General features: G+C 41.0%; 2 protein-coding genes across 6 annotated transcripts in view; one reads left to right on the top strand and one right to left on the bottom strand.

The window, feature by feature from the left end:
* Window positions 1–3,391, top strand: part of gbf1 (golgi brefeldin A resistant guanine nucleotide exchange factor 1) — a 59,105-nt gene extending 55,714 nt beyond the window's left edge. For all 5 annotated transcript variants that reach the window (XM_049008757.1, XM_049008755.1, XM_049008754.1 and 2 more), the window contains 5 exons: window positions 455–556; window positions 696–809; window positions 900–1,077; window positions 1,208–1,348; window positions 1,458–3,391. In XM_049008757.1, coding sequence (XP_048864714.1) covers window positions 455–556; window positions 696–809; window positions 900–1,077; window positions 1,208–1,348; window positions 1,458–1,711 — 789 coding nt within the window. In that variant the 3' untranslated portion in view covers window positions 1,712–3,391. The remainder of the gene's footprint in view (window positions 1–454; window positions 557–695; window positions 810–899; window positions 1,078–1,207; window positions 1,349–1,457) is intronic.
* A 236-nt stretch (window positions 3,392–3,627) lies between these two features.
* LOC125739069 (core histone macro-H2A.2) lies at window positions 3,628–13,739 on the bottom strand. The gene is made up of 9 exons (XM_049008799.1): window positions 13,539–13,739; window positions 10,026–10,198; window positions 9,470–9,576; window positions 7,694–7,888; window positions 7,466–7,573; window positions 7,174–7,273; window positions 6,876–6,965; window positions 5,937–6,111; window positions 3,628–4,167 (listed from the first exon to the last, which is right to left on the bottom strand). The coding sequence occupies exons 2-9, from the start codon at window positions 10,195–10,197 to the stop codon at window positions 4,002–4,004; spliced, it is 1,113 nt and encodes a 370-aa protein (XP_048864756.1). The 5' UTR covers window position 10,198; window positions 13,539–13,739; the 3' UTR covers window positions 3,628–4,001.
* Window positions 13,740–24,720: the final 10,981 nt, after the last annotated feature.

Below are 24,720 nucleotides of genomic sequence, written 5' to 3'. Positions count from 1 at the left end.
ATTTGAAAATCACTTAAAAAAAAAAAAAAGTAATGTGTATTTTTTTTTTTAACTCCTTGTCTTAAGTTTCTATGTACGTAAACATCAGTTAGTGGTTTACTGCTAATGCTTGCCTTGTTTGTAAACCACTGCTTTAGACTTAAATCATGCTTTCACGTTTTTCTTCCAAGTAAAAAAAAAAAATGTAAGAATGTAAATGAAAAAGTGTATATCATTGTTTATATAGATATTTTAAATTAAAATATTGCGCTTTTTTGAGAGCTCCCAGCCCTAATATGGGAAATGACAGCATAGAGAAGCTGACTGAGCCCCGCCGACTGTGCAGGAAATCTTGATACTGGTGCTTCATTCATGTTTCTGGCTCAGCCAGCTCAGCCCCGCCGCCTGTGCCAGAAGCCTTAGTGATACTCGTGCTTCAGTTCTGAATAGTACTGCTGTTTTCATGGGACTGCAGGTGCTGTTCCCACTGTTAACCAAACTGCTAGACAACATCAGCCCTGCAGATGTGGGTGGCATGGAGGAAACCCGCATGAGGGCCTGTACCCTGCTGTCAAAGGTCAGAACCTTACAAAGGAAATAGAGACTTGTGTGCAAGAACAACAAGCTGGAAAATAATTAAAACGATTGGTCCATAGCGAATACGCAGGGTATTTTTAATCTGTGGTGCATTGTCTTTTTCCTGCGCCACACTGCAGGTCTTCCTACAGCATCTCTCTCCTCTGTTGTCACTTCCTACATTTGCTGCTCTGTGGCTCACCATTCTGGACTTCATGGACAAATACATGCACGCCGGATCGAGCGACCTGCTGGTCAGTAAGCCAGTTCACATGAATGACTGCTCACTGCAGATAGTCTGCAAGTGGCTAATAATTGACTGATGTGTTGGATGTGGTCACCAGCTGGAAGCCATCCCAGAGTCCCTGAAGAACATGCTCCTGGTGATGGACACAGCCGGCATCTTCCACTGTGCCGACTCACGCACTGGATACTCTGACCTATGGGAGATTACCTGGGAGAGGATTGACTGCTTCTTACCACGGCTACGACAGGAGCTCTTCAAGCAGGCTGTCATGCCAGGTAGACCACAATACAGTTTCTGTCACTCATTCTAAGCAAACCATTGTTATAATTAAAATCTTGCCAAAGGCCATTCACAAATGCATTTTGGGGAGTGACTGGATGCCTCTGTGGCTTGTGTGCTGTGTAGAACCTGTTTCTAGTGTGCCAGTTGAGCCCTCCCCAGCCCCAGCTCCTCGTACTGCATCCCCAGTGCCAGCGGTCCCCACTGAGCCAAAGATCCCCAGCAGGCCAGAGTCACCCCAGGAGCCTCCCCCTCTCAGTGCCAATGGTGAGCTGCAGCTAGATGCACTGTCACTGTAGTACCCAATGTGTGCGTGTAAATACAGGTGTTCCACTTCCTGTCTTAAACATTTCCTGTTTTGGTGTCACCTGAACAGAGCGATCCTCTCCAGTGCCCTCTACATTGCCAGTGCCCATCCCTGTGAAGATGAGCCCCAGTGAGGCTCCTCCTACCATCAATCAGTCATCTCCCCTCATCCTGCAGCCTCTGGCTTCGCCGCTGCAGGTGGGCGTACCGCCCATGTCCTTGCCAATCATCCTTAACCCCGCCCTAATAGAGGCCACTTGTCCCGTACCACTGCTCCCTGCTTCTCGGCCCACAGAGCCCAGTGACATCTCTGAGGTAAAGTAGAGTGCCCACACCCAGTGCCTCATGGGAAAGACAGGAGGGAGTCCAAAATGAACATATTGTGTTAGCTCCTGACCCATTGTTAGACTGCGGTTTCCCCAGCATTGCCGTGCCTACTACAGGAAATAATGACTTCTTCTCAGAGAAAACATATGCTAGCATGGTCATCAAATAAGAACTGGGAAGTTTGACGTCTCATTCTGCTTCGTAAATTCAGTCACTCTGGTGCTGCACTCTGTGCTAAACCTGTTATCTGGTCACTTGGTGATTACTGTCCTGGAGTGTTTCATGCAACACTATGGAAACATGCTAACGAAATTCAAGGGTGATCTGATGTTAGCAAGTCAGATCTTCCCAAAACAGCATTGTACACTGACACATTTTATTAAGTATGTCTGAAATTACAGGGAGGGCTCCCCATGAACTCACCTGGAACCTGCATGCTGGTCGTTGTATGGAATGTTCATGATTACCATGAGTTTGTACCTGGGTACAGTGGCTTTGAAAAGGAGAGGGCAGAACTGTATATTAAACTGTCATTTGTTACGACTTAGATTACACTTTAAATGTACAGAAAAATACTACGTTGGTATATCTCACTCTCTCTCATAGAAAAGAGATTTTGGTTTTTTAAGAATTTTGAAATGGACCGATTAATACTGAAAGACTATTACAGAAGAAAAACTTAAATGGTGAATTCTGCTTGCAACATGAACCTAATTTGTTGCTGTTTAGAAGCAGTGCCTGCCAGACAGGTTGCTTATAGTCATCTTAACAACAGCGCATACTTCAGTAGTTAATGATTGAAAGTACATTTCAGCCCATGTCTTATATTCTAAAAAGAGGATACCACTGGTTTGGTTTTTGGTATTGTTTTAGGTCTGGAACATTCCAAACATAATAAAACCATCTGTCCTGATGACTGATTGGTTGTTCAGTGTATAGAGAAGTAATTTCAGAAATAACTGATCAAGCTGCACTTTCCCAAGAGGTCTTACTGAGATAAGAATACATTGATAGATTTATTTTGCCATGTGGAGCAGGTGTGGTTTTCATATGCTTGTACATGGTGGCCATTGAGAACTGCTGTACTTAGACTGATGTGGACCAAGAGCACAGTTAATCTTGTTTAATCTAATAAACAACACAAGTCGAGGTAAACTGTAAGAAGAAAACCTCTAACCAAACCTTCATGCTAAAAATTCAGGTGAACTGTTCATGCATATCTTTCATCTTGGAATAACTGATACACCTGCTATAGATGCTGCCCGAAGTAGCACTCTAGTATAAATATTGAACCTGTTTAATGCCCTATCAGTCTTCTCAGCCATGAAACCAGTATCCCTTCTTTGCACATGGGACTGACGTTTGGGGTGTTACTCTTTTGGAAATGATACGTTGAAGAGACACATCCAGTTCTGGGGGATCATTTGCCTTATGTCACACCATGCAAAATGGAATCAAGCTTGTGTAATGACATGACTCTGATAGCGGCTGCATTCTGCAGTGGGTGTAAAGATCATGTGGTCAATATTTGAATCTGTTGTACTGCATTATTAGAAATATCAGGAATATGTTTTAGGTAACAAAGAATGACCTGAAAGTAATGTGTATATATAAATGGTAATGTAATTTTTACAATGTAATAAATAAAAAAAAGCTATAATTTGTCTTGCTTTTAAACCAGTGTTGTTGAGCGTCATCCTACCGGTAAGTTTGGACCACTGTGCTTTACTGAGACATGGAAGCCAGTTCCATCATGACCTGCCCCAACTCTTAAATCCATCAAATGACTTATGGACTGCAGAATCCCTAAGAAGAGAAAATGTACAGTTACAATACCACAAGCAGCAAGTAAACAGAGAGGAAATTTAGAAATCTACCCCTGAAAAATGGGGGGAAAAAATCCAAACAGTGTGTTTAAGATCTAAACATCTGTTTTTTATTTCAAAGCAGAATGACGTACAGTTACTAACAGTATCTGAAACTACACAGAAAACTGGCAAGAAGAAAAAAAAATTCTCAATTCATCCTTATGTGTAATGTAAAAACATCCGTGAGGAGAGATGGCAAGCGATGGGATATTAACTCTTTCTATCCTATACAAATGTCATATTTTAAAAGAGGAAAACAGTGTAAAGTGAACTTGTACAGTACTTGACTCACGACCATTTTGTGTCCCGCACAGAAACTATCTTCACTGTTAAAAACTTCTACTCACAGCTTTCTGTGCATCGCACTATACCAGCTGCAAAAGAGATCCACCTGAACCATGGTCAGAACCACTAAGTCTTCACTTGGCATCCATCTTGGCCATTTCCTGAAGATAAATGCCAATGCTCTCGCTGTCAAACAGTACGAAGTAGATGTTTTTCAGAGAGGAGGCTGTGGCAGACACAAAGTGACTGGAAATGGCCTTGAGGATCAGCTGGGCTGCAGTCTGCTTAGGGAAGCCATTCCTGAACAAAGACACACATATATATGCAGGTACAGTGGGTATAGAAAAGAATCACCCCCCCTCAAAATATTCAAATTTTCTTGCTTGCAGCCCGAAATGAAGACGCACACCATAATATTTATCCAGCTTTATTTACTCAATGCGACTTATAACAGCCAAGTGAAAGATATATTAGCGAAAGTTCAGAAAAAAAAAATTTAAACAGAATCACTGAGATGGTTAAAGGATCACCCCCCTCCTAAACAATATTGTAAACTCAGTCAGATGTAACTAATCACCTTCTCCAATGCACAAGAAGCTCACTGGCTTCCATCTGTGATCACCTGTAATCATTCTGATGAGTTCACCATTAAAACAGCTATTCCTAGAGCATTCCTATCCTTGGAAGTGCAACTGAAAGCAAACAATCAATTATGGATAGCAAGGCACTGTCGACAGATCTCAGGTCGTGAACAGGTACAAGTCAGGAGATGGATGCAAAAAAAATTCAAAGGCTTTATCAATCCCTAGGAGCACAATAAACTCCGTAATCAAGAAGTGGAAAGTGTTCGGTACTAAAAGAACCCGTTCTGGATCAGGCTGTCCCTCCAAACTGGATGGAAGAGCAAAGAGGAAACTGATCAGTGAGGCTACCAAGAGGCCTATGGCAACTTTGAAGCAGTACAGGAATTTTTAGCAGAGAGTGATCATTGTGTGCATGTGACAATGATATCACAAATGATCCTGAAATGTGGCTTATATCTTATTGGCAAGAAACAAGACACCAAGAATGACCACAATATCTCTCAATCTAGCTTTTCCAAAAGGCACTTTGAAGATTCTAGGCCATATGGAAAAAGATCTTATGGTCAGAGGAGACCAAAATTGAAGTATTTGGCCTCAAGGCCAAACGGTGTATCTGGCGAAAAGCCAATACATCTTACCATCCAAAGGACACTACAGCATGGAGGTGGTAGCATTCTGTATGGGGGTGTTTCTCTGCAGCAGGGACTGGGCACTCAAGATAGACAGGGAAATGAATGGGACAAAATACTGTCAAATTATTATGGAAAATCTGCTGCCCTCTCCCAGGAAGCTATCGACGAAAAGAAGGTTCACCTTTCAACATGACAATGACCTGAAGCACACAACAAAGTTCACTGCATAGTGGCTGAAGGAGAAAAAGGTGAATGTCCTTGTGTGGCCTAGTCAGAGCCCAGACTTAAACCCTACTGAAAATCTGTGGAATGACTTGAAGATCACAATCTACCAATAGTTAGGGAAGTTGATAGGGAAGTATCCCAACAGATCATAGTAGGAATCAAAGCAAAAAGTGGTTCTACAAAGTACCGCCACAGAAGGTGATCCTTTAACCATCTCTGTTAGCTTTTTAATTTTTTTTCTGAACTGTTGCTATTATCTTTCACTTGGTGTTATAAGTTGCATTCAGTAAATACAGCTGGAAAAATATTTTTGTGTCTTCATTTCAGGCTATAAAGCAACAAGATGTGAATATTGTGAAAGGGGGTGATTCTTTTCTATAGCGGCAACGTTCACGGGTGCTAAAGGTCCTGTTGGATAAGCGTTTCATATATTTTGTGTGAAACTTTGTGTTAAGCACTGTTTGTTTTTCTGATGAAATGTGTGGACCATAATAGCCGCACCTCCAGCTAAAAGCATGCACACTGTATAATGTGGCCAGGCATGGTGATGATTTGCATGTGAAGCTCACCATCAGTATAACAAAACAGGGAATCTGTACAGAGACCAATGTGTGAATTCCTGCCTTACCGGCCTGCAGGGAGAGAGGGAAAGGCCACTGACTTAAGCTTCTTCTCTTCTGCAGCAGAGAGGCAGTTCTTAACTGTTTTCTCCAGCTGGTCCTCACACTTCTCTGAACCCCACTGAGGGATGTTGCAGTGGATGACAAAGCGAGCTGCCAGGCCACTGGCTTGGCTCACCGCAACTGCAGATGGGTAGAGACAGGGAGACAAATTGCCTTTACAACTCTATTTGTCTGATGGCTGGCTGCTTATTGAGTCAGGCTCGGTGTCACGTGAGATGCTGTTAAAATGATGTTGGAAAAGGGTCTGTATGATTTCCAAAATATTAGGCTTTTTTGATCACTTCTATCAATAACACATGCCTTCACTTTTAAAAAGCTAATTAAGTGTACAGTAAAATCCAGTTATAACAGACTTCAAGGGACCTGGCAAAACTGTTATATCCATTATATCCAAAGTCCGTTATATCCATAGTTGCTGTATGCCCAGAATACAACTACAGGACACCATTTACTCATGTCACACCCCAGCAGACACACTTGTGGTATAGATTATTATAATGTACATGTAATAATCCAACTTTACCTGACCAGATGCGTGACTATTAATACTCCAGACTACGTATCTACGCTGGATAACACCAGCACACCACGTGCCTTGTAGGCGGAGCTACAGCTAAAAGTGGCCCTGGGGACCAAATCGATTGTCCGTAATAAGCGGAATTCCATTATATGTGAGTAGATGTGCTACATCTGATGCTTTTTCTGCATGTTCTTAAAGGCGCTCGGCCGGGACCAGCGGACCTCGTCCGTTATAGACGATATTCCGTTATAAGCAAGTCCACTATAATGAGATTTTACTGTACTGTGCTCTTTTATATTTGCACATGGGGTTCAGCTTGTCCTTGTGTTGCCGCATTCAGTATCACTGCTTTTGCTCTCCTCACCTGCGGCGACGTCCAGAGGGCCTTGGGATTTTCGTAGTTCTTTTACTCCTTCCAGGAATTCTCTCCCTCCAGCCTTTTCAAGAGCATTGCCTAAAACCACAGCCAGTCACAAAAGTGTTAGGAAGAACCAGCAACAGCAGTTGATCTTAGTTCCTACAAGGTAAGCTTGACATTTTTAGCCAATTAGCTTTGTGGGCTTTGAGGTGCCCACCCTTCGATCACATGGCAGCACCTTACCTACTATGCTACTGAGAGCCCTGCCTTCAGGCCTCTTACAGTATGTGGAAGCCACACTCACCAATGCCCTCTTTCAGGTCTATATCAGCATTGGTGGGGTTGATGATTCCCTCCACTTTGATGGATCCAATTTTGCTTATTTCCGTCTCTGTCAATGAAAGCTGAGAAAAGCAAAACAGTCTATCAACCTCTGCAGATAAATTCTCACTCGTACACTGAAAAGGCCAAAAAACTCTCAACCGGAATAAACCTATGAAGATCGAATAATGTATACACACATGCTATGCCATGGTAGTGTACAGAAAAAAAGCAAGTAGCTTAGCAGATATAAACATCAAAAACGGGATGCCAACCTTCTGACCCAGGAACAAACTCTTTGCTGAAAGGACTGTAAAGCCATCACCCGGACCATCTTCTGTAGTGGAACTGGAGGCCCCTTCTTTGTCATGTTCTGCATTTTTCTGTTGAGAAAAGGCACGCATCAGCTTCTAAGCACAGAAAACCACTGGTTTCTTTGTCACTATAATGGCTTATCTGTGTCATTGTGTCATAAGTGAACCAAAGACTTCCAGTCCACACACCCTTGGTTTCCGGCCTGGCTTTCCTCTTCCTCTTTTTGCTGAGGGCTTCTTGATGCTCTTCACTCGACTGGTGCGTTTCTCTGGCACAGTGACCTGAGTATCCACCTTGACACGGCTGCCCCTCTTCTTGGACAGCAGCTCGGGATGAATTCTGGGTAGGACTCCTCCATTAGATATGGTCACACTGCGAAGAAGCTGCAGGTGATAAGATCAAACATCAGCGATGATAATAATGTCCCACTCACACCTCGTCATTTAGGGACAGAGTGGTGAGCAATGGGGGGAAAAAACTTCAAAATGAGCACAATTTTTATTTTAATTTATTTCAGTGATATTCTAAGTAATCTCGGGGAGATGAAAAAAAAGTTTTGAGCAATGTTTTAATGTCCAGCACTTCAAAAGTGCACATAAAAATGCGAACACCTTGCATTATTGGGGTCACTAGTGCTCCAGTACATTTTTGGCAAATAAAACAATATATTTAAGATATTTTACTTTACATTTGTTAGCAAAGTATTGCGGATGAAAAGTATGTGTCATTCTATGGGAACAGCGACTTGAGATGTACAGACTTGCCACGTAAATGTAAACTGAAAGAATTTTCTTCTGAAAAATTACCATGACTAATTTATTCTATAAATATCTTAAGCTGATTTATTTTCACATAACTACATACCTTCTTGTGGTTTATCATTTGTATAATATGCTGTGCTGAATAACCAAGTTTTTTTCCAAAAAAAAGTTTTATGTCTGGGTAGTAATGTTCATCGGTACCACTACTATGATGTATCTATTTCAGTGTGGTTAATGTTTGACTAATGAAAAACCATTGCTTAGTTTGCGTTTATCTGTTCTTGTGTGTAAAAATATCAGATAATCCTCCGGAATCAAAGTTAATCTTAATCTTACAGCCAATGCTTGTACAAAATGTTGTATAAATTAAAAGCAATGTAGATACATCAACTGAGGATAAAATGTTTGGGATGCTGAACACCTGTATATTTGGCATTATATGTTATAAACAGTGACGAGAACCATCCATCCATCCATCCATCCATCCATTTTCCATACCCACTTTTTACCCACTATGCAGGGTCATCAAATTAATTTCTGCAGGAGAATTTGATTATTTCATTACTACTGCTGTATGAGGTCTGTTCAAACTAACAGCAGCACGACAGAAATCTGATGGCTTCATATTTTTTTTATAATGTGGTGCACAAGAGAATATGCAGGTGGACAAATGCCCAAAGAGCTGTACTTGAAAGACTATACAACATGGGGCCAAGTGAGCTGCTACTTACATTTGATAAAAAGAAATATCATTTGATTTCTCTGGAAAAGTATGTGATGTTAGCCAATGCTATACCATGACACCAGTACCAAAATAATGGGTAGAGATTTTCCACAAGTAAATGATAAAATTGGCGGAACATGCACTTTTACTGGCTTTTCAAGAATCACAGGCCGTATGTGGCTCAGCAGGCTGAGCCTCAGTGCCCGTGATCGGAGGGTTGCCAGTTTGAGCAGAAAAACCACATGTCCATGGGCCCTTGACAAGGCCCTTAACCCCCAGCTCCATGGGTGTTGATGCCCTTTCGCTACTAAGCTTGTTCTCACCTATATGTGTGTCATGGAGAGCAAGCTGGGGATAGGCGAAAAGAGAATTCTCCCATGGGGATCAATAAAGTGTCATCATTATAATTAATAAAAAGGTTATCTGTGATGTCCCCTTGTGTAAATCTCAGTGAAGTGTCACTGACTGTTCAACTGCACCTGATTGAGCTCCTCATCATTGGCTATGGCCAGCTTGATGTGTCTCGGTGTAATACGGCCCTTCTTGTTGTCCCGTGCCGCGTTACCTGCCAGCTCCAAAATCTCAGCTAGAACAAAAGGTACCGGAGGGAAAGAAGTGTTTGGAAAACATACAAAAGCAACATCCAATTTTCAGCCCCCTTCCAGATACAATTATCACCGTTTTAAAGTATAAACTAAGTCAGTGTAATAATGCTACACAGGTAGTGACTGACTTGTGTTACTCAATTATGTTCTCAAGTATATTACAATCAATTGCTTTTCAACTATTAGTCTTGCATTTAAAGAGCCCAGTGTCATCAAAACTATTTTAACACATACAAAAATGTGGTGTTTGTATCATTATCTATATTAGTAAATACTCGTGTTGTTTATAAGACCACCAAAAACCTTGGCCAGAAAATATGTAGCCAAATGACAAACTGTCTATTACTCAGTCCACCATATCAGTTGACCTGCTAGCTAGCACACATCAACAGCCACTTGGCCAACAGGTATGGGCAGAGCCCATGCTTACCTGCAAGGTACTCAATGACAGCTGCCATGTAGACCGGGGCACCCATGCCAATGCGGTACTTGTGGGTACCAGTACGTAGATACCTCATCATCCTGCCAACAGGAAAGATGACCCCCGCCCTGGCTGAGCGAGACAGTTTAGTGGTTTTCTTCTTGCCGCCTCTGGCAGACATCCTGCAACACAGAGTGACATCAGGAGCAAACAAGTCATCTGAAAGTATACGAAACCCCATAACTATAGCGATTTTAGTTTTGGTTTCTACTCAATATTCATAGAGCTGGTTTTTCCAAGTGAGTTTCCACACTAAATGCTGCAGTCCAAAGACCATTTTGCGAGGATCCTGCTACTCCTGTCGTTCATCACCTAGCAACCTTAACACAAAGCATTTTTTTTTAAAAAAAGCAGACCCAATGAATGAATACACCTGCAGCTGCAACAAACTGCTGCCATCCACACATATTTACCCATCTGCCAGAGCCCCCGGATGAGAGTAGTGCCCAAATAGATTACTTTGCATCTGAAAATCTAAGTGCTTTTTCAGGCTATTTCGGGTTTTTAAAAAGAGTACATGCAATGCCCTAGAGGGCTGTTAATATTTCACAAGCAGCAGCAGACCGAAGCTCAAATGTTGCTTCTGTGAATTATGTGGCATTGTAGATCAGTGAACGGTCTTTGTAGTTGGACAGATTTTCTTCGGTGCTATATAGCATTTGATATTTACTTGTGACGTGCCACGCACTGAACAATTTATGGAGTAGCAACTGGGTGTTGCATTTATATAAAAATATAAAATGATTTATTTATTTTACTGGTAAATGGTGGGGAGGAGGGTTCACACAGCCCCAAGAAAGAAAATCTCATGCATAATCATTAGCAGTGCATTCAAAACCGTCAGGCTGAATGTGTGGTTTAATACTGAAAATGATCTGAATGTAATATCTGAATAAGTCACTGGCTTCGGTGCGGCTCATATTCATGACTTTGCTAAACATGCTCATTCACAAGACTTTTATACAAAGGCTGCTGAACCCTTTAATCACTACAGTGAATTATTTGGTTATCAGAAAAAAATATTTGTCTAACATGTCAGATGGCATTATAGGAACATTCCTTTGTTTAATCATGTTAAAAGAAAATTAATAGCTGGATTGCTGACAATGAAATTAAGGTTATAGTACACATCACTGCAAAGTTGTGTAAAATCAGTTTTTGTTTTGGAAGTTTTGCATGTGTCATGCTTCCTTTTATTTTTTTTATTACTTCTAAGTCAATCTTTTTATCAAATCTTAAAATGATTTAATACAATTATATATCAATATGTAACTGGTCCACAGAAACTGGTGGCAAAATGTTTTGTATTGTAATAGCACTTTTAGGTACAAATGAGCAGAGAAAAACAACCGAGCTATAGAGATAATTTAAGAATAATTCCAAAATGATCTGATTAAAATGGCATAGAAAGACTACAGGGCATTTTCCAGATTTACCTTATCTTTCCTAGTTTGTCTGTACAGACTTGCACAGATGTAAAACATATGATATGGACAAGAGCACCTTTATTTCACGCCAGTATTTGTGTATGACATTTCAGTCAGACATGAGACAGGCTCAGCACAGCTTTATTCTTAAATTCAAACTCCACAAGAGGGCAAAGCCGTGAGAACAAACGGATGACATAGCCGTCATTTGTAGTGGGTACTTCTCACCGTAAAACAAACCTTAAAGTTTTTGTAATAAGGCAAAAAGTAGATGTTTTCTGTGTGCCACTCTGCTGCAGGTTATCATCTACCAGTTGGTCATTAGGGTAGGGCAGACTGAGAGGGTCACTGCAGTTACTGAATCCACATACCAAAAACAGAAGAGGTTCCCTGCTGCTGAGAGGGAAAAGTTTTTTTTTTCTAACCTACAGTTCTAGGTCCTCCTTGCAAAACACGTCTTTGAATTAGACACATGCTGTATGATTGGGCAGCGTGCACGTATTCCCATTTTGGGCTGTCAGTGGAAATACTGGAAATGCTGGTCCCACTTATGCCCAGGTGTAGCTGCCCCAAATATTTATCCTTTAAATATCTGTAAGCAAAGGTAATTAAAACATTAAAAACATTAACCTGTCTGGTCGATATCGTCATCGGTAAAGTATATCGCAATATAATTTTAAGTAGTTTTGTACTGGCGGATTCAGGAACTCAGACATTCTGAAAACCATCCTCACAACATTTTATTACTGGTTTCACGAAGTCCGTCATTCGTGGAAAAAGTGTACAATTATCACAGGCGTTCCTGCGTGCAACATGGTTAGAGCCTTAACTTTTTATTAGGTTATTAACCGGAGTACAGCTGGTTAACAAGAACCTTCATGGTCATAGATTTCAACATGCGATTCCATCTCTGTCGCTCCTTTTTTCGGCGCATCCAGGTCACGTAGTCCTATGCCGTTCACCTGAAGCTTTGCGACGCAGATCTGAGAAAAGCCTTCAGTGTTTCTAGTTGGTATGTATAAGGTATAAAATAAAAACACCGTACGAAGCGTTGTGCTCTACAGATATTCGATTCATCAGCGTCGGTAACATTACCGAAAGCGACCTAATAAAAATGACACGAGTCAATTTGCTAAGCACGTTTCTAAGCTTACGGTTCACCTAAATCCGCTAGACTACAGAGCCAACGAGAACAGATGCCCATTCCGAAAGTCATTTAATGCATTTTTAAAGGGGTCGCGCTTAGGAAATGCGACTACTACATTTGCCTGCTGACGGATGCTGCGCGCCCAGCCAATGCAGACCCGAGCGCAAAAAGGAGCTACGTGTACGCGAGGACACACAGTAAGCAACGCAAAGGCCTCGGAGACATACCATTGTGAAAAAAAAAAGCCTTTTACGAGGTCTGTGCATTTTACACCAGCCTCATCGCACGACGGCTCAAGTCCTTGGTTTTTAAAACCACTATTAATCAATGCGGTTTTATTATTATTATTTTTACTTAGTAGCTAGTTAAGCAGCTAGCAGCCGATCAAAGCTACCCGACCGAGAATCGTTCGTACAAACTCAGCGCTGTAGTCCGCCGAAGGCTAGCTTAAAAAGGCTAATCAGCGAGTACGTTTAGGAAAGGTGAGCCAGCATGAGTACCCCCCTGAAATATATACACTGCAAAGCAAAATCGAAAATGCAAAACGAGCGCTATTTCACTATTAGAATATGCCTTACAGAAGTACTCTCGGATACAAACCCCAGGCTGTATTAGCCGAATAAAATGTACAATGTTGCTAACAAATGACAAATCATAGCTATCCAAAGCAATGTCAGACGAGAGCATTATACAAAACAAACGGCCGCCTAGTATTCAGGCGAAAGATCTGAAGCAGGGCCGTAGCCTGGCTCCCTTCCTTCCTGTACGTGTTCAATCCGCCGAATGTGTAGGCTAACGTACCCTGCCAGACATGGTATCATTCGAAAAGCCTAATATGACGCCAACCGCGAATAGCCCGATATATTTCTGTAATTCTCTTATTTGTACCTGTTTGTTCTCCTTTAACGTATCAAAGCAGGCCCGGGTTTTCCCGTGAAATCCCCTAGGAGATTGTATTTATTCTCTTATTCTCTGTCCTGGTGTGTATCCCGATCTTTTACAAGCTAAATGCACGGCCACCGCTCGTCGGAGGCAGGCTCTATACTACTGATGCTGCCAAGGGGAAAAATTCAGTACGGAGGAAAACACGCCGAAAACGCCCCCGGAGAAAGACTGACAGACAGCGGACAGACGGAAAAAGCGCATGTTTTAACAAAATGAACCGTTTGAGACACAAGCGACGTATTTAATTCGTTGGTAATTTTGAAAATACAGCGACAGCCCTAAATCTTGCAGTTTTCAGTAAACAAAATTTCCTTTTAAATCTGTGTCCGGCATCCCTACCGTGTGGTCTACAGATTAACAAGCACAACTAACACGCAACTCTCGGTTTCACAGGCTGAGAAAAATAAGCTGGTATGGTAGCACCAATTCGTCATTTTCCTTCGTTCTTATCAACAGTTAAAAAAGCACATAATTTTCTTACCTACGTGGAGTTGTGGGACTGTCACCACAGATATAAATTAGACTGTGGAAGAAGACCGAAGGGTTCAAACGTTTAATTTTTAACTAGTTTATTAGCAACATGTGGGTACATCCATAACCACTTAGGGGTGAGATGACAAAAAAAAACTTAGTCTAACAGCAGACTTTGTGTGAGAATAATTTAATCAAATAGTCAGTATGCTACAACATTCATAATCTTTGATATTCATTCAAATTAACACAATCAGAAACCTGCCTTTGCACGAAGAATTTACAACAATGAGTCCATGGCATAAGCCCTGATCTAAAGGTCCAAGGATTATTATGAGCTTTAAATGTATATATTCTAATTATGAAAACGACATGGGGTGAGTTTCCCGAAGCCTTCTTAACGCCACGTCATTCCCAAGTTCTATGTTAAAAGACAGAACTTACGAACGACGTATCGATAAGCAAATTTCGGGAAATTCACCCCTCATCGTTTCCAGTGAGTATTAAAATGACCGAGAGAAAAGCACATGAATGTGAACAAACACCAAAACGTACAGGAGATGCAATCTAAGCATGGCATTTCACTCTAACCTTTCAAACACTTCGCAATAGGGAAGTGAATGTAAAACTGTAGTTTTACATGAGAATGTGACTACACTAACCACCAGGAAACTCGGCTATAGTTATAAATCAGAAAAGATGGTTACTTTGCTTTATGCAGCTGGTGTGACCTATGCCAGTTCCCCGTGCCCCTTAATACCCTAGATAAGCTGAACAGTACCTGGTCAAATTCTGCTAAAATGTGGATCATAAGTTTTGAAATGACAAGTAGTGGTGGAAAAATATTTTCCTCATTAGAATATATTCATGCATATCTAGTAAAAGGTTACTTCTCCGCCACCTAAGCGCTTATCTGTGAGCTGAGGCACCTTTATGTGAAAACAACTGCTGCAATATTTTTCCCTTCACACATTGCAATGGCACACATCAGAAAGGTGCAAGCTCCCAGCCCACCAATACAGCAATACATCACTGTACTCTAAGCAAAGAATATAGCAAATGGTGCCATTTGCAGAGAATATCATGGGCTGCAAACTCCCTCTTCTTGAAGTTCTGTACTCATCATGAATATGGGACAGGTCTAAGAAACTCATCTTTAACCATTCTCACCCTGGTCCATCCCTTTTCAGACATCTTCATTCTCAAAAGCTGAGACTAAGAACACTGAACACAAGGATGACTTGCTACCTGAACAGTTTCTTCCCCAGACAATTGCCGTCCTGAGTGAGGTCCCACGAGAAGCACACTGGCCCCTGTGAGACCTTTCCTCACTTAGTCACCCACTGTATTTTATACTCCTGTTGACTCTAAGTTTATCTCCACATACCCCAAACTGTTTGTATCCTATCCATCTAGTAGCCATCTCACCCTGATTTTTATGGCTGTTTGTTTATTTAGTAATAGCACATTTACTTATTCACCATCTCTCTATTATATTTATTGTTTTGTGTTTCTTTGTATTTGTGTATTTTTTGTCTTGACATTGTTTAAGTTGCACACTCGTTCCACTACTAAAACAAATGTCTTTTTTTTACATGGAGAATAAAAGGATTCTGATTCTAACCATAAATTTAACTACACTAAACAAAAAATACTGAATTTAAAAATTGAAAAAATGCCCAGCAGAGGGCAGCAAAAGATAAACTAAATTCAATAATTATACGGAAGTTACAAAATTATCAGCGGCTGAACAAGGCTGGTTAATTGTACGGGCCTTCAGTCACAGAAGTAAAAGAACATTTTTGCAGTGAACTGTAAAATAATTAGATGTAAATTTATTAAATTCATTAATTCTGGTTAGTTCATCTGAACCTTCACAACCCAAAATTAACCGCTTTCACAAACAGCATGAACAAAAGGCTGACTGTCAGTTCCTGGGTTCTGAGCAGACCACTGAAGCCTGAAATGTAAATACTCAGCAATAACACTAACAGCCTTGCAATGAATCATGTCAAAGTATGGTGGTATATCAAATGTGAGATCTCCATTATTTACAGACCTTCAGTATGTACTTTATTTATGGTAACCACAAACTAATATGCTCATCTTAGATATACACACCTTGTATATATTTTTATGTTCTTGCATTTACGTAAGATGTCAGTATACTGTATACAAATGTTTAAGTCATCAAAATGACCATTGACCAAAACAAAGACATTGCACCTCATCAATACATGAAATATGGTGTTGAACTACTAAACTTCTAGCCAAATTGAAGATCATGGAATTTGGCCTGTTATTGTCATAATATCTGCACAGCAATAGAGACCATCAAGCAGAAAAGACAGTTTTTTCCGGTCTTCTTCCATAAAAGCAGAACAGATGGCAGCAATAAAAATTAAGTTGGAGAAGATGCAGACACTTTGTAGACATATGTTGGCTTTGGTCACCAAAAATGTTATATCCGGCCTAATAATTGAACATTTTCAGGAGTTCTATACATACTTCTAACTGAAATATGTATTCCAGATGCCCATAGCCCCATTGAATGACAGCGAATGACTTCCCCAGCTTTTTCTGAGTTGGGGGAACTGCAGGGAAAATTCTTCCTTGAAGTCCTGAAGCATCTCGGGAAAGGCAAGCCCCTTTAGTTTGAGGTGATGTCCCAACTAGGGCAGTTATTAAAACAGCTGTTCCCATAATTGACACAAAGTTAATGTCAACCTTGTGCCCAGTGATGTGCAGAGACTCACACTATCTCTGCTTTAGTTTCCATCCATCCATCCATCCATCCGTCATAATATGCAGTGGCCTTATGTTGTGACAAAAATTTGCATATATGTTGAAATTAAGAACACAAAACTTTCCAGTGTACTGTATGTCAACTCAATTATTTGTTTCAGATCTAACACAAAATCAAGACCATAATTCATACCCCATTAGTCCTTATATAGTCCTTATTATAAGTCCTTAGAAATTAGGTGAAAGCATATTCCACAACTGATCAACAGATGTATTTAATTTACCTGAATCTGTGCAAATATCCTTTGTGTGTTGTTATTTGTAATGCCTAAAATCTGTATTCCTGGCGCCCTCTTGTGGACCATTCTAACAAATGTATTATAACTTTGTATAAAAGGAGGATATTGGCTTTGTTTCCACGGTTTTTCTGTCTAAAGTCCTACGAGTTTGTGTGTAACCATAGCTGTGAGTGACTACATGAAACCTTTTGAGCATCTTAGTTTAGCAAAATGCTTTAACCACATCTCAACATGTGAAGTAGGAAATGTGGATGTAAGGCCAGTATTAGCAGTGGTCTTGCTGTCTGTGTGAGGCATTCACTTCTGAGCACAATGAATGAGTAAGAGTGGTCCAGTTTTCTGTAATCATTCTCATGGGAAAGCGAAGTCCTTGGCGGCAGGGTGGAGCTTCCTTGTCGCTTTACTTCCCAATTAATATGGTCAGGAAAACCTGGAGTTTCCTCTTGTCTCTGGGTGATATCAGTTGTTCTGTGGTGACAGCATAGAGAGTTAGCTGTGTTTACCCGTGCTGTGCTGTGTTTACTGTGGAGAGCAATTAGCAGGAAAAGCATGGTGGAAACCTGCCCAGTTTGTCTGTAGATGTCAAGTTTTTTCAGAGCTGGTCATGTGCTGCATTCTTGTCTTGTGCCAGAAAGCTATTTTTGGAACTGATTTAAATGCATAACACAATAGCAACTTATAGTGACTTGATAGTCAAACAATAGAGACAATAAAGCACACACAGCAATCCAGGACTTGGGGTCAAGTCTCAGATACCATACAACCTAAGCGGAAAGCAGAAGCTTTCTCTGCTACTCTCATTCTGTTTCCTATTCTGGTCCCAGTTACGTTATACATAAGTGATATATACTTTGGGATTCCACCTCCATCATTTCTTTAAAACCTGTAACATTATCTATTCCAAAATAAATTAATATTTATTTTCCCTTAAAGCATTTCTTAACCATTAATCTTGCAACTAGAACATCATCCACCATTAATAAGTAAAGACCTACAGTATAGCTCCTTAAGCAAGTACATAAGAACATTTGATGCTGGAAAAGTTAGGTTTGTCATAGAGCTAATCTGTTTTGCAAAGCTTTAGGCACCCCTGGTGAAATTTAAGATAATTTATCAATTGTAACATGAAATGCAAACCCCACAGAGCATATCCATCACCCTTCAGGCTTTGTACAAACACTTGTGTGCACAGCTGATTGATTTGTCTATCGAAATCTCCACTTCAGAGCTGTTCAAAGACTAAGCATCACCTGAAATATTCAATACATATTTACTTTTAGAAACAAACACATACAACATGTCTGATAACAAAATAACTGGTACAAATTAAATGTGTAGATGTTCCTGGAAAACCCCAGAAAGATTCTTCAAAGCTAAGAAAGATGTCAGCAATGATTTTTCAATACATAGTTTTTTGTTTTCAGTTAAATTGTCGGGGGAAAAACCCCTGCAACTTGGCCCACACTCCCCGTACTGCTTTCTTTAGATATCCATCGCTTTTAACAAGCTGATAACAAACTGGGACAGGCCTAGGTCAGAAATCAAATAGGCCTGTTTAAAATTAATTGCTCTTTATTTAAAAAAGAATTGCTAGTAATTCACACAAATGTACAGAACATATGAACTTGAACAGAAAAAAATTATTTAATTTATGTCCAATTAAAAAAAGAAGTATATGCTAACCACTCTGAATTTCACTTCTGATTTGTGTTTGATCTGCCTCCCGATTGGCCGTGTCATAGTTTGCCGTGTCATACTTTCAATATCAAGTTTGACACAAACTATTTGGTATTTTTTGTTTTACTTTAGTTTCACATAACTTGCTTTTTTTTTGCATTTTTCTTTCATCATGTGAAAAATGTCTTTAATCAATAAAGAGAGATAAAGGGGTTCTGTATAGTCCAGTACCATGGCAAATGTTAATGTAACATAAATGTAATATACCTGTAAGTAAATTATTCATTGGTTACCACATTATGTTCTGTCTTGATGCTGATATCATTTCAGATAAGCAAATGAAAACAAGTATGCTCATCCTTTTTAAATTCTCTTGGAGGCCTTTTAAGCAAAGACCCTCTGCCTCTCAGCAAATGCTGCAATCACAAGCTTTAAAATGCAACTGAATATGCACCATTTTTTTACTGAAATGAGATATAAGATGTAGCGTGCAGTCCTATCCACGTACATACTTAGTACATTATTTTATGCATGGAGCCAACCAAACATGAACTTTTAAAGGAGAAATGGCACAATAAAGACATTAACCATCGCTGGTCAACATGTGGATTTTATAACACTTAAGAAGACTAAAAAAAAAAAAACCTTGAGTGATCACAATTTGATCACACCAGTGGAGAAATCAGTTTTTCCATAGGATACTTAAAGGACAGTATGTACCACAAAGCATTATCACTTAAATACTTCATTCTTGTCTATACATTAATAAGCACTGCAGTAATATTAGACTTACTGTGGCTCTAGTATCAGTGTAGTGTTCTGGTCCACCTTAGTTGTGTCCCAGGCATGACCATAAACTCAATTTTGAGAATTTAACACAAAGCGTACAGCACAAAGTGCAACTAATGTATATGGGTGTGTTCAAATCCATTTTGCTATTTTGACGTCGGAAAAATCAGATTTTGCACCAGTGTAAGGCGCAAAAATGTTGACCTAACTCTCTTAATTATTCAGAGGCGTGTTTTGGGCATAACATGCAATGAACCAATCAGAATGGCACATCACCTCACCTGGGAATGGGGACTTAATTATTCTTGTGTTTTTTATTTTAATTTTGGGTCTGCAGTAAGCAAAATAGAAATAAAAGTGGTCTTCAAGCAAGACACAACCTACAGTTTTATAAGATGTTTTGAAATGTTCAAGTAAAAGGCAATAGGGCTGTTATATTTCTATATGTCACAATTTGGCTTCCGTTACCAGGCTACAGACAATTCAGCTCTTCTGCCAGCTGACCCCTCCTTGCCCGTCCTTGTGTCCTCATTTATGTCCAACAGACATCCATCACGCATGGCAAAATATGCAGCATACAACACCCCACAAAGAACGCTGGGACCTTTTGAGGACGGTGTTGTAATTTTCCACCTGACTTATCAAAAACCTCTGAAGCGCATTTTCAGCAATACAAATGTACTTGTAATTACAGTATGTGCTTAATTCTAATTAATTCAAATTATTTTTTTGTTTAATGATAGGGTTTATTCTTTACTCAGTACAAACTACCATTCAAAAGTTTGGGGTCACTTAGAAATTTCCTTGTTTTCCATGAAAACATATATTATATGAATTTGAATAGGAAATATAGCTAAATATAGTCAGGTACATGCAGTGGTTTTAATGGCGATGAGGCAGCTTGTAGTCGAAACAGTCCAAAATCAAAGAGCCAAAAAGCTAATCCAAGGGTACAGACATAATCCAGGTCAAGGGCCAGGCGAAGGTCGGACGATGTGCAGGGTTGATCAAGGGACTTGGTGGGTGTCGTGGTCAGAAGATAAGTGATGGTCAGACGAAGATCGTCGTTAGTAAGAAAGGTAGGACAGAATTCAGAGTCTAAGGGCAGGGAGTGGGTCAGACAACTCAGGAGGCAGACAGGATTTGGGAATGCTCAAACTCATGGACAACCCAAGATGATCTTTCATCTGAGTGCAAGATCAGATGAACTAAAAGAGACTGATTAGAACTACTTGTAATCAGCTGAGAGGACATAGCTGCAAAAAAAAATGGAAAAACCAGAAAACCGGTGCAGAAGCACGTAACCAGGGCAGACACTGTGTTCAGGAGGGTAAGACTGGTCTGGGTTTCCCCAGGGGCGTGGGCTTCGTGATGTCACTTAGAGATTCCCGGGGTTGATCCATGGTAGGTGTCAGTGTGTTGAGATAATCTGATGAAATTCCGCCCCATGCTTCCTGAAGCCTCTCCCACAAGTTAGACTGGCTTGATGGGCACTTCTTACAGTATGTACCATTCGGTTAAGCTGCTCCCATAACGGCTCAATAGAGTTGAGATCCGGTGACTGTCCTGGCCACTCCATCATTCACAGAATACCAGCTGACTGTTTCTTCCCTAGATAGTTGTTGCATAGTTTAGAGCTGTGTTTGGGTCATTGTCCTGTTATAGGACAAAATTGGCTCCAATTAAGTGCCATCCACGGAGTATGGCATGGCATTGCAAAATGGAGTGATAGCCTTCCTTCCTTCCTTCCTTTCCTGTATAAATCTCCCACTTTACCATCACCAAAGCAGCCCCAGACCATCACATTGCCTCCACCATGCTTCACAAATGTAATCAAGCACTTCTCCAGCATCCTTTCATTTGATCTTTGTCTCACAAAATTTCTTCTTGGTGATCCGAAAACCTCAAAATTCATCTATCCATAGCACTTTTTTCCAGTCTTCCTCTGTCCAGTGTCTGTGTTCATTTGCCCGTCATCTTTTCTTTCTATTGGCCATTCTGAGATATGGCTTTAGCTTTGCAATTCTGCCAAAAAGGCCAGCATCCCGAAGTTACCTCTTCACTGTTGATATTAAGACAGGTCTTTTGCGGGTACTATTTAATGAAGCTGCCAGTTGAAGACCAATGAAGCATCTGTTTCTCAAACTACACACTGTAATGTATTTATCCTCTCATTCAGTTGTGCACCGGGGTCTCTCTCTCCTCCTGTTGTGGTTGAAACCAAATTGTGCTGCTTTGTGAAGGGAGTAGTACACAGCATTGTACAAGATCTTCAGTTTCTTGGCAATTATTTGCATTGAATAGCCTCCAGTTCTAAGAACAAGAATAGACTGATGAGTTTCAGAAGAAAGTTCTTCGTTTTTTGAGCTTGTAATTGAACCCACAATTGCTGATGTTCCAGATACTCAGCTAGCCCAAGAAGGCCAGTTTTATTGCTTCTTTAATCAGCACAACAACTTTCATCTGTGCTACCATAATTGCAAAAGGGTTTTCTAATGATCAGTTAACCTTTTAAAATGATAAGCTTGCATTAGCAAACACAACATTCCACTGGAACAGGGGACTAATTGTTGCTGATAATGGGCCTCTGTACACCTATGTAGATATTCCATTAAAAACAGCTGTTTCCAGCTATGATAGTAATTTGCAGCATGATCAATGTCTTCACAGTATTTCTGATCAATCCAATGTTATTTTAATGGACAAAAAAAGTTGCCTTTTTTCAAAAGCAAAAAAATTTCTAAGTGACCCCAAATGACCCCAGAGACCCACATATAAATAAAATAAAATAAATAACCATTAGTGCACCTTGAGGCGTACCTGTGTCTGTAATGAGCGATGTGCCACATGCACGTTTCTAATATGCGGCACTTAAATACCATTTAACAATGCACCACTGACTTTAGACTTTATTTTTTGTTGGTCAAAAGTGCAATGTCATTTCGCTGCTTTAAACCGGATTACGGTTTCTTTTGAAAATACCATCAAAATACAGTATACCATGGTATAACGTCATGATGGTGTAATGGTATAAAACATTAGATACTAACCTAATTACCCTGTTCATCAGTTACCCCCAATCTCCCCTAAAACCTTCAAACATAACTACTCCAGGTAAGATGAACACTGACTGACTGTGTCTCTTTGGAGACCAAGGTCTTCGATGTGTAAGATGTGTATTGTAAGACATTGGCTTCTAGCTGGAGAGCTATCCATCCCTACATTAGTATTTAAAACAAGAGTCGCTGCCTCAACAGACTTCACTAGAGTTCACTAGCATTAGCCTACATACCTGTCTTTACTGTATGTTTCCTTTCCAAATGTCGATAGAAATTGGAAGTCGTGCTAATCACTTCAGTATCTATGGATGAAACATAAAACTAACGTCCTGACTGAGGTTCTGAGGTCATAAAAAATCCCTGGGTATCTTTCAAAAGATAAAGATAAAAAAAGCTAAAATTCTCCACTGTGGCCCTTTCAAATCTGGCCTCCTAATCATTCACTCTATCTAACTAGTGAATTCTTTCCTGCCCCTTCACCACCTGAGCTACTGTGTGGTGAGCATACTGGTGCAGAGTGTCTGCTGTCGCATCATCCAGGTGGGTGCTACACAGTGGTAGTGGTTGAAGTATCTCCTCATTGGTTCCATAAAGTGCTTTGGGTGTCTTGAAAAGCGCTATATGAAGTGTAAACAGAAGTAGGTAATTCAGGTCCTCTGTACTCTGTGACCGTGATTCTTCATGCTCAACTGGCTGGTTGAAACAAAATCTTGATGTGGACTTTTACTCTCTGAACCTGAACTATCCATCTCTGAATGTAACATTCATTCATTCATAACTGATTATTTGCAATACTGAAGTGGTTAAAAAAAACTCCACGGTGGCCGGGCCCCAGGGGTGGATGAGATCCGCCCGGAGCTCCTTAAGGCTTTGGATACTGTGGGGCTGTCCTGGTTGACACACATCTGCAGCATCGCATGGACATCAATGTCCATGGCAGCATGGCAGTGCCTCTGGACTGGCAGACCAGGGTGGTGGTCCCCCTCTTTAAGAAGGGGGACCGGAAGGTGTGCTCCAACTATAGGGGGATCACAATCCTCAGCCTCCCTGGTAAAGTCTATTCAGTGGTTCTGGAGAGGAGGGTCCGCCAGATTGTCGAACCTCGGATTCAGAAGGAGCAGTATGGTTTTCGCCCTGGCTGTGGAACAGTGGACCAGCTCTATACTTTCAGCAGAGTCTTGGAGGGTTCATGGGAGTTCGCTCAACCAGTCTACATGTGTTTTGTGGACTTGGAGAAGGCATTCGACCGTGACCCTTGTGGGGAGTGCTCCTGGAGTATGGGGTGCCGGGCTTCCTTATAAGGGCTGTTCTGTCCCTGTATGACTGGTGTCAGTTTGGTCCGCATGGTCGGCAATAAGTCGGATTCGTTTCTGGTGAGGGTTTGTCTCCGTCAGGGCTGCCCTTTGTCACTGATTCTGCTCATAGCTTTTATGGACAGAATTTCTAGGTGCAGCCAGGGCACTAAGGGTGTCCGGTTTGGTGACCTCAGGATTAGGTCTCTGCTTTTTGCAGATGATGTGGTTCTGTTGGCTTCATCGGACCATGACCATAGGCTTTCACTGGGACAGTTTGCAGCCGAGTGTGAAGCGGCTGGTATGAGAATCAGCACCTCTAATTCTGAGACCATGGTCCTCAGCCGGAAAAGGATAGAATGCTCTCTTTGGGTCGGGGATGGGGTCCTCCCCCCAGTGGAGGAGTTTAAGTATCTCAGGGTCTTGTTCACGAGTGAGGGAAGGATGGAATGAGAGACTGACAGGCGGATTCTTGCGGCGTCAGCAGTGATGCGGGCGCTGCATTGGTCTGTCATGGTGAAGAAAGAGCTGAGCCAAAAGACAAAGCTCTCGATTTATCTTTGTTCCTACCCTCACCTATGGTCATGAGCTATGGGTAGTGACCGAAAGAACAAGATTTCGAGTACAAGTGGCTGAAATGAGTTTCCTCCACAGGGTGGCTGGACTCTCCCTTAGAAATAGGGTCAGGAGTTCAGTCATTGAGCAGACTCAGAGCTGCTCCTCCACATCGAGAGGAGCCAGATGAGGTGGCTCGGGCATCTACTTAGGATGCCTCCTGGTCGTCTCCCTGGTG

The sequence above is a fragment of the Brienomyrus brachyistius genome, chromosome 3 (genome assembly GCF_023856365.1).
Source record: "Brienomyrus brachyistius isolate T26 chromosome 3, BBRACH_0.4, whole genome shotgun sequence".
Lineage (NCBI taxonomy): Eukaryota > Metazoa > Chordata > Actinopteri > Osteoglossiformes > Mormyridae > Brienomyrus > Brienomyrus brachyistius.
The sequence above is the reverse complement of the archived record's forward strand: the minus strand, read 5'-3'. Positions and strand labels throughout refer to the sequence as shown.

What these genes read in the sequence shown, in the direction of transcription:
- LOC125739069 (XM_049008799.1), bottom strand. Translation starts at nt 10,197, where the DNA reads ATGTCTGCCAGAGGCGGCAAGAAGAAAACCACTAAACTGTCTCGCTCA. An exon ending in AGCCAGGCCGGAAACCAAGG is followed by an intron (nt 7,574 to 7,693) that starts GTGTGTGGACTG and finishes TTTTCTCAACAG; the next exon opens with AAAAATGCAGAACATGACAA. An exon ending in AGACCTGAAAGAGGGCATTG is followed by an intron (nt 6,966 to 7,173) that starts GTGAGTGTGGCT and finishes CTGTGGTTTTAG; the next exon opens with GCAATGCTCTTGAAAAGGCT.